Raw genomic sequence first — 9952 nt, 5'->3', positions numbered from 1 at the left:
GGAAGGAAGGAAGGAAGGAAGGAAGGAAGGAAGGAAGGAAGGAAGGAAGGAAAAGAAAGAGAGAGAGCAGGACACTGTGGGACTCCAGAAGAGGAGCAGCACTCATCCCTGACAGAGGGGCCCAGGAAGGCTTCATTAGCAAGTCAGGAAACAGTTATTGAGCACCTACTCTGTACCAGGCTTGTATTAGGCACAGTTGGTTTTGTTACATGCCATTGAGTCAACGGCAACTCATAATAAACAGCAGATCTGAACATTGCTCTATCCTGTGTCATCCTTATCATTTCTTATATACTTGATGCTATTGACAAAGACTGTTGTCTCTCTCTAGGGTTTTCCTCTGTTTTGATGACCCTCTACTTTTCCAAGCATGATGTCTTTTTCTAAGGATTGACCCCCCTAACAATATGCCCAAAGTACACGACATAAGTTTCATCATTCTTGCCTTTAAGTAGCACACTGGTTGCACTTTCTAAAAGACGTATTTGCTTGTTCTTTCAGCAGTCCATGAGATAGTCAATACTATTCTCCAGCACCAAAAGGCATCAGTTCTTCTGTCATCATTAGTCACTGTCCAACTTTCACATACATAGCAAGTAATTGAGAAGACCATGGCTGGCATCAAACACATCCTAATCTTTAAACTAATATTATCGTTCTTTAGTACCTTGGAGAGTGCTAAAGAGCAGATCTTCCCAAGATAGTATGTCTTTTTTTCTTTTTCTTTTTTCTGATAGCATGTCTTTTGATTTCTTGACCAAGGGTTTTGACTGTGGATCCAAGTAAGATGAAATCATTGACAACTTCAGTCTTTTCTCCACCTATCATGACGTTGCCTATTGGTCCAATGGTGAAGGTTTTTGTTTTTATTACTGTTGAAATGTAACCCAGATTGAAAGTTATAGTCTTTGATCTTCTGCAACAAGTATTTCTAGTCCCCTTAATTTTCAGCAAGTAAGGTTGTGTCATCTGCATAACGCAGGTTGTTGATGAGTCTTCCTCCAATCCTGATGCCACAGTCCTCTTCATATAGTCCAGCTTCTCTAATGATTTGCTCAGCACATTGGTTGATTATATATGGAGAACGAGTACAGCTTTGACACACACTTTTCTGGATTGTAAACCATGCAGTGTTCTCTTACTCTGTTTGGACAGCAGTCTTTAGTCAAGTAGATTTCATACGAGCACGATTAAGGGTTCTAAGATTCCCATTCTTCTCAATGTTGGCTGTAGTTTGTTATGATTCACATGGTCAGTTACCTTTGTTAGGCACTTGTAGTTATGTGTTGCCAAGTCAGAACTGTCTCATAGCTGAACTTTCAGAGGGTTTTCCCATAAATCACATGAGAGGAGTTTGTCCTTCTTTCTCCAGTGGAGCAGCTGATGGATTTGAACTACTTGCCTTTGTGTTGATAGTGCAACTCTTTATCGCAAGACCATGAGAGCTTCCTTTATTAAGCACTCGTGTGCCATCAAGCTGGGCCCAACCCTTAACTGACCCTCCAGCAGGTTTTCAGAGGTAGTTTATCACACAGGAGGAGACTGCCCATCCTAGGTATTAGATTAATTAATAAAACTAAGGGAATGTCTAAGTCTCTTAGAATTGAATTCTTTTTTAAAAAAATAATTGCCTTAGAATTGAATTCTTGTTAGGGAAAGAGTGAAGAGGGAGCCTGTGCTTGTACGTTCCAGACATTAAACACCAAGTAGATGTGCTAAGTTGTAAGCGGTTGTAGTTGTTGGTGGTGTCGTCAAGTCTCCTGTAACTCATGTTGTTGTAATTTCAAGGTGGAACTGACCCATAGTTGGCCTCCCAGCAGATTTTCAGAGATGATAATTTGCACAGGGAGAAGGATGGGCAATCTCCTCCATCTAATCACCTGCCTCTGAAAACCCGCTGCAGGGTTCCAACTTGACAGTACACAACAACAATGTGCACAGGAGGCATTAGCCTATCCTCCGCAGAGCAGTTGGTAGACTCAAACCACATACCCTTGCGTTGGTGGTGCAATTCCTTACCACTAAGCCACCTCTAACTCCCTCCTCTAACTGATAGTGACCCTATATACAACAGAACAGAAGCCTGCCCAGTCCTGGGCCACCCTGGCAGTCTCTGCTGTGCTTGAGCCCGTTGGTGCTGTCTCTGTGCCAGTCCGTCTTGTTCAGGGTCTTCTTCTCTTCTGCTGACCCTCTACTCTTCCAAGCATGGTGCCTTTCTCCAGGGAATGGCCCCCTCCTGACAACATGCCCAAAGTATATGAGACAAGTAACTAGAAACAGGACGCAAAAATAAAACACTACACTAGGGGATTAAGAGAAGTGTCTAGGTGGTGCAAAGAGTTAACCAGTCAGGTGCTAACCAGAATGTTGACAGTTTGAACTCACCTAGAGGTGCCTCTGAAGGAATGCCTGGTGATCTGCTTCCAAAAGACCACACTATTGAAAAGCCTACAAAGCAATTCACTCTGACACACGTGGGTGACTGTGGCGCAGAGTCAAATGGACTGGCACAGTTTGGATTTTTTAGGGGACAAAGGATGACAGAGAGAAGAGCCCTTTTAGATGGCCTCCCTGAGCAGATAGCATTTGACAGACATGTGAATAAGATGAAGAAAAGAACTATGAAGCTTTCCAGGCAGAGGGCACAGCAGGTGTAGAGGCTAAAAAGCCAAGGTGTGCCTGGTGATTTCCAGGAATAGCAGTAAGTGAGCAGAGACTGAGTCCAGCTCAGGTGGACAGATCTGTGAGACATACAATTTTGGCATACTGTTCTTTAGTCTTAAGCCAGAACAACTCCAGGAGACAGAATTAGGAGTCAGGAAATTTGCATTCAGCTCTAAGCACGATGCTTGCCTAGGCGGATGCACATATTTGCAGGCTGGCCAAATTCTTCCTTTGCTAGTTAAGCACAGAATAAAGTCTGCAACAGGGGTTCGTTTTCACAGTCATATTTACCTCCTTCTGTCAGATCTAGCCCATCTTCCTCTTCCCCCAGCAACCAAGTGAGAATGACAAGAGAAAGCATCTCATCAGTTGCTCTTAGACTCTGCTAGGTAGGGTCTGGTGTTCTCTACAATCTTGTAAACATGATCTTCCTTTTCTTGGCCCCCAGTAACTTGTTAATAAAAGAGGAAATTTATTTTTCTCTTCTCCCTACTAGACAAAGCATATGCTAAATGTCAGCTGTTCTTGCTTTCTACTTCGCTCTCTCCCTTCTTGGGCTCAGAACAAGGCCTTTTGAAGCTGGAAGGTGACCATGCTGTATGTGAATCTGAGCACCACTGAGGCCCGTGTGGCCAGATCCAGCCCTCCCTGCCACAGCCCACCTGACTCCGCAGCCACCCCCTGTCCCCAAAGCTGGTCACCCAAAGACAAACTGAGCCCTAGCTGTTGAAGGAGAGTTTGTGCACATGTGGTCACCCAGAGAGTCTTCCAAAGGTCTGTTCTTCAGGCCAACTGGTTCTGCTCAGTCTTGCGACCTCAGTTAGTTTCTAAACAGTTGCATAAAAATCAAAGGACACTCATTAAGAGAGCGCCTACATTTTGTCTTGTCCTCTCTTGTGGATCTGACCAATCCTTTGAGGCTGCCAGATGTGTTTCTCCCAGAGACAGGCCATATCCCTCTCCTCACTCCCCAGAACCTCTCCTCTCCAGAGGGAGGAGCACTGAGCTTCACAGCGGGAGGAGGAGCCAGGCTTCATCACCAATGAAGGAAGAATGACTGAGAGCCATTGTTCATTAAGACCTTGTCATTTCTTATCCTGAATGGACAGATGCGTTGTTCATCCATCCTGCTGCAGACGGTGTTCTCTACAGATCATGCTCATCATCACCTCAGCGCCATTCCTAAGGGGCATTTTTTTAAATTTAGCTTCTTTTTTTATTTTATTTTATTTTATTATTTTTGTGTGCGTGTACCGTCAAATCAGATCTGACTGGTACAGGAGGAGATAGTCCCTCCTTCCTCGGCAGAGCATCTGGTGGATTTGAACCATTCGCCTCTGGAATTGTAGTTGCAGCTCCTTGCCGCTAGGCCACCAGAGCTCCCCAGCATAAGGGGCACTTTTAATCTCTTTTTTGAGCTGCCCAGCCGCACCCCTGTAGGGCCTCCTACAGCTCGTCTCTTCTGCACCCATTGACCCCATCCAGAGTGGAGGCAGCTCTGGTGCTTGGCAGACACGTGATCTTTCTCGGCTTCTGACCTGATGCCATCTCTTCCTGCTCCTGGCAAATCTGCCTTTCGTACTCTTACCTGGTTACTCATCTGACAGTTGTTAGATACCTTGAGGGCAGGGGTCATGTCAGGGGTCATGTCTCATTCGTCCCTGAATCCCCAGGTCAGGTACAGAGATGTATTAGGCTGTCTGGAATTGTTCCCTGAATAAATGAACAAACAAAGAATGCAGCTCTTAGAAGATAAATTGGAGTATCTTAGCTGCCCCCTCTTTCCCAGGACTGTGTAAGCCCTTTCCACTCCACACCTTTCTGTGTCCTGTCATCTTCACCAATTGCTTTTTCTGTAATCTTGGTAGTCATAAACTACTACAGTGGACTCAGCTTTCCCTAGTTACAAAACTGGTCCTCCGATTTCCTGTGTCACCCAAGTCCTCATCCTTCATCCAGTCAACATTCACAGCAGACGTTTATTGACCAAGACCAAGTATCAGGCGCTAGGTTGGGGACCACGACCTAAAGAAAGGCCTTCTCCTAGTAAGGCTTTCATCTTAACCCCGAATTCTGCTCCGCTCACCCCATCTTCAAATTAGTTCCTTGAAGATGCACTCAGTCGCGCCCACGCTGAGCCATGCTTAATCTGTTTCTGCAGACACAGCTAATGTACAAATGGGCGGAGCCGAAAATCTGCAGCGAGGAGCTCGAGGGGGCGGTGAAGCTGCCCGCGTCTGGCGTGAAGACTGTCTGCCCACCTTGCAACCCAGGCTTCTTCAAAACCAGCAACAGCACGTGCGAGCCCTGCCCCTACGGCTTTTACTCCAATGGCTCCGGTAACCCCCTCACCTGCCCTGCTCCCTACAGTGCCACCCATCACTCCTATGTCAGGTGGCGGCCCAATAAACACAGACTCTGCCTCCCCAGGAAGTTCAAGATGAGAGAGAGGCCAGGGGCTGGGCTTGTCTGTAGGGCTGAGTTCAGAACTGTCCTCTTCTTCCTCTTTAACTGTGAATGTGACTCAGGCTCAGACTCAGGCTTCTCCCATCTGGTAGGGGTGCTATCTAGAAGGTTTAGGGGGGTTGACATGACCCAGTTAATCTGTAAGCCATCCATTTACTGATAATCATGTGAGAAATAATATTGAAGTCCATGAACTAGTAGATGCATTTAAGTTTTGAAATGAAGCGTTTAGTGGGCATTCAGGATGGTTGGAAGGTTGGAATGAAGGGTCAAGCTTTATGCTTTGAGTCTTTTAAACACTCTCCAAATGATTTCTTTAGTCCATTTGCTACAACTGCAAGAGCCGTCAGCACCAGCCTTGCTTGGCTGCCCACTGCTGTCGCTGCTCCTCTGTGTGTCAGCAGCTCCAGTCTGGGCGTGTCAGGCTGCCTGCTAACGTTTGGGTCTTGTGGTTCCTCCCCGGCCCCCCAGATTGTGCCCACTGTCCAGCTGGGACTGAACCAGCCCTTGGATTTGAATACAAATGGTGGAACACGCTGCCTGCGAACATGGAGACAACAGTTCTCAGTGGGACCAACTTTGAATACAAGGGCCTGACAGGTAATTGCCCTGCTTCTTCCTGTGAGGCTCAGCTCTCTGCACACTCTTGGGGGTTTCTGCAGACTCATGTTTTGGCAAATAATTATGTCTGAGAGAAATAAGCAAACCATGGCTTTCATTCCCATGGAAGTTCCACCCCTTCTGGACAGTCTACCAAATAAATCTTCGTTTCAGAGACAGAAACCATTGGAAGCAACATGCTTGCACCACCACCCTAACCCCCAATGTTTGTTCCAAGAGCTTCAGAGTCTTCGCCTAAAGCTGTGGGTTAAAGTAACGTTTGTGGTCAGCAGTGGTTCTGGACACCTCAGAGAACGAGGCTGTCACTCCCTTCCAGACATCCAGGAAGCACCAGGGCGTTAACTCCTTCCTCTCGTTTTGCAGGCTGGGAGGTGGCTGGAGATTACATTTACACCGCTGTTGGAGCCTCAGATAATGACTTCATGATTCTTACCCTGATTGTGCCAGGATTCAGGTGAGGAATGCACAACCAAGGGGAGCCCAAAGCTAACCTGGCTACACCCACATTCTACATGCCTTGGAATGTTGTTTCTCCGAGTGGCACAAATAGTCTGAGCTCAACTACTAATGCGAAGGTTGGAGGTTCAAACCTACCCAGAGGCACTGCAGAGGATAGGCCTGGTGACCTGCTTCCACAAAGAGGCATTCCAAAAAGGCATGTGGAGCATAATTCTACTCTGTCACATAACACACAGACTAATGGTAGCAGGTTTGAGTTGGGAGGTTGGGGAAGTGTAGGTGTCTGGAGTTGAACTTCTCTCCTTTTGGTTAGCCATGTGACATGCTACGTCACTACACTGTGAGCTTCCTTTCATCTTTAAGTACCAGTTCAGAGAAGAGGAAAGCACGCCATGGGGCTGGCAAGGTTAACCTGAAGGCCAAGGTGGCTTTTCCCTTGCTACTAACTTGCCTATTGCTCTGTCAACTTTCCTAGGCTCACATTCTTTCCCTACAAGTTGGCAACAAGCTACTTGAATTTGTTCTCCTCCTAGCATCTGATAGGATTAAACTTTGAAAAATAGGGTTACAGGGGAGCTCTGGTGGCCTAGTGGCAAGAAGCTGCATTGCAATCCCAGAGGCACACGGTTCAAATCCACCAGTTGCTCTGATGGGGAAGGAGGGACAATCTCCTCCTTATCAGTCAGATCTGATTTGACGGTACACACACAGGCACAAATAATAAAAATAAAAGAAAAATAGGGTTACAAGTGCCTAGTAACGTTGATAGTGCTGGTTGGAGACCACAAGGGCACAAGATTTACTGCATTTTACATAGTAAAATATACCCCACAATGTATAATCTCACCACAATGATGAGAGGGAGACAAGAATAATACGATCATCTCCATTTTCTTGATGAGGAAACGGTTTGACTAGAGGGAGGTCCCATAGCCAGGGTGGCAGAAGTGAACGTTACCCTTTTCTCATTTTCAAAACCTAGTCCTGCCCACGGCCCACACTCTGCTCCTGTTTGGGCTCTTCGGCAAGCTTCGCCTCGACTCGAAAACTGATTCGTCACCTCTGTCCCCACAGGCCTCCACAGTCGGTGATGGCGGATGCAGAGAATAAAGAGGTGGCTAGGATCACGTTCGTTTTTGAGACCATCTGCTCTGTGAACTGCGAGCTCTACTTCATGGTGGTACGTTCCTATCTTCACTCACTGAGGGACTGAGGACTGGGGCCGGTGGGGGAGCCTGCCCCCCTGCCCCACTAATGTGCTAATTTAACCGACGCTCCTGCTTGTTGTGATGCCACATTGAAAGGGCTTGGATGGGCCAGCAGGAAGGTCACAGATAGACGTGGGTCTGTGCTCACCATGGGGTGGGATGGGTGTTTTCTGCCAGCTGCAATTTCTTCTCTCCCTCGTCTTGGGCTCAGGGCATGAATTCCAGGACCAACACTCCTGTGGAAACGTGGAAAGGCTCCAAAGGCAAACAGTCCTACACCTTCATCATCGAGAAGAACGCGACCATGAGCTTCACCTGGGCTTTCCAGAGGACCAGTTTTCATGACGCAGTAAGTATCTCCCCTTGCCTCAGACTGCCAGTTCCTAGAAGAGACTCTGTGAACCTGAGAAGATACCTACCGTTAGCTTAAGGGTAAGTGGGAGGTTCAGAATCCAAGCGTTTGAGGGATCTTAAAATATCGATGAGAGAACGGTCTAGCAGCCCTCTGAGTGTCGTCTCGTCTTAGCATCATCTTGCCCAACTAATTTCCAGAGGTGATACTTACCCTTCGGTAGGAACCCTTACCTTGAGGACATCAGTGCCCAACCTGCTTCATCTTATTGCATCCCTGTTGTTGTTCTTTTAAATAATAAAATAAAAAATATTTTAAATATCTTCTTCCTACAAAGTAACAAAAGTTCATTTCAGAAAACATCATAAACAAGAAATTAAATGACTCACAATCCTTCCACAGTTAACCTGTTAACATCTAGACAGTCTCCTATACTATCTTTATTTCCTCTACAACTACATTTTCCCTGTTTTACTAGGAAAATACCTGCATTTCAAAAATTTAACAGTATATACTGATTTTTCTCTGGTACTTGATATTCTTTTTTTAAAACTTTTAAAAAATTTTTATTGTTATTTTTTTGTGTGTACCGTCAAATTGGATCTAACTGGTACTAGAGGAGATTGTCCCTCCTTCTCCAGCAGAGCATCTGGTGGATTCAAACTGCATACCTCTGGGAAGTGCAGCTTCTTGCCACTAGGTCACCAGAACTCCCCGATACTTGATATTCTTATATAACATTTAAAATAATTCAGTCTTGTTTTAAAATTGTTCAAAATCCAAATAAAGAGTTGCTGCTAAGTGAATAAGAAATATGTTTAGAATGTTTCTAAGATTTTTCTCAAATATCATAGGATGAAAAAAGATTAAGAAGGACTTTGCTCTTTGCTCATGGTTTGGAGCTGTGGTGCCAATCCAGAGACACACAGTTCAAATCCACCAGCTGCAAGGCCAGCCAAAGATAGGCAGTTAACTGTCATGTGATTTACTGGCTCAGAAAGTCCACTGGCGTGTCAGCTATGAGTTGGTTCCATCCTGACAGCCCATAACAACAATAGCTATCTCAGGCTTATTTCCACTCCTCTTATTTTCTCATTTCCAGGGTAGAAAGTACACCAATGATGTTGCCAAGCTCTACTCCATCAACATCACCAATGTCATGGATGGGGTGGCATCCTACTGCCGTCCCTGTGCCCTAGAAGCTTCTGACATGGGTTCCTCTTGTACTTCCTGTCCTGCTGGCTACTACATTGATCGAGACTCGGGGTCCTGCCACTCCTGCCCCTCTAACACAATTCTGAAAGCTCACCAGCCTTATGGCATCCAGGCCTGCACACCCTGTGGTCCAGGGACCAAAAGCAACAAGGTACCAGAGTCTGCCATGCATCCTCGCTTCACGTCTCTTGATGGACCACTTCTGAGGGATGGTTCCTGCATGGGGTTCTTCAGAGGCTAATATCCAAACACTCCCAGGCTAATGTCCTAGAGAAGACCAAGGAATAGTGAGCACTGGGGCTCAAGTTCTGCTTAGTCCAGTGCAGCCTGTTATCATGAGGAAAGTTACCAGACTTTGCTAGAATGTATGATTAATGGGTCTTGCTGTCTTCTACCCAAGGATACATACATCTCTTTCTAAAATGGAAAAATAGTTTTGCTGCCTCACCTGCTTTATGTATCTTACAGAGTGTTCATATGACTTTAAGTAATTATGCTTAATGCTTTTAAAATGAATTTGTATTTTGCTGATCACAACCACATGCACATACATTTGCAAGCCATTATTTATATAGTCTACAAACAATACGTTGTTTAAGTGTGCAATAATTACAGCAATTCTGCATAGCCCCAGAAACCTCATGGGTACCTGGTCTTTTGCCACCTCCTGTCTTCCCCCCTTGAGCTCCCTCTGCTGTTATGGGAGAGAATGACAGCTGAGTAAGGCTGCTTCTAGTGGACTAGGACCCAGTTTGGGGGTTAACGAGCTGCTTTTGCAGTTCAGCTTCCTACAGAGAACCTGAGAAAGAGGAAGCAGAGACAGGCAGGGCTTGGAGTTTCTTTTCAACTGTCTTCTTGATGATGTTGTTCGGTGCCATCGAGTCGAGTATGATCAGCAACCCTATGAACCGCCGTTCTGAAACTGGACCTGTCGTGTACCATCCTCATCGTCTCTGAGACACTAGAA

General features: G+C 45.9%; 1 protein-coding gene across 4 annotated transcripts in view; it reads left to right on the top strand.

Moving 5' to 3' along the window:
* KIAA1324 (KIAA1324 ortholog) overlaps positions 1 to 9952 on the top strand; it is a 115495-nt gene that overhangs the window by 94758 nt on the left and 10785 nt on the right. For 3 of the 4 annotated variants that reach the window (XM_006899341.1, XM_006899339.1, XM_006899340.1), the window contains 6 exons: positions 4826 to 5003; positions 5602 to 5730; positions 6115 to 6205; positions 7285 to 7390; positions 7630 to 7767; positions 8873 to 9136. In XM_006899341.1, coding sequence (XP_006899403.1) covers positions 4826 to 5003; positions 5602 to 5730; positions 6115 to 6205; positions 7285 to 7390; positions 7630 to 7767; positions 8873 to 9136 — 906 coding nt within the window. Of the gene's footprint in view, positions 1 to 4310; positions 4338 to 4825; positions 5004 to 5601; positions 5731 to 6114; positions 6206 to 7284; positions 7391 to 7629; positions 7768 to 8872; positions 9137 to 9952 lie in introns of those variants that run through there. The other variant, XM_006899342.1, reaches the window with a different exon arrangement.

The sequence above is a fragment of the Elephantulus edwardii genome, unplaced genomic scaffold (assembly GCF_000299155.1).
Source record: "Elephantulus edwardii isolate Elephantulus edwardi_28Jun2011 unplaced genomic scaffold, EleEdw1.0 scaffold00252, whole genome shotgun sequence".
Taxonomy (NCBI): domain Eukaryota; kingdom Metazoa; phylum Chordata; class Mammalia; order Macroscelidea; family Macroscelididae; genus Elephantulus; species Elephantulus edwardii.
Note: the sequence above shows the minus strand (reverse complement) of the source record. Positions and strands in the feature narration are given on the sequence as shown.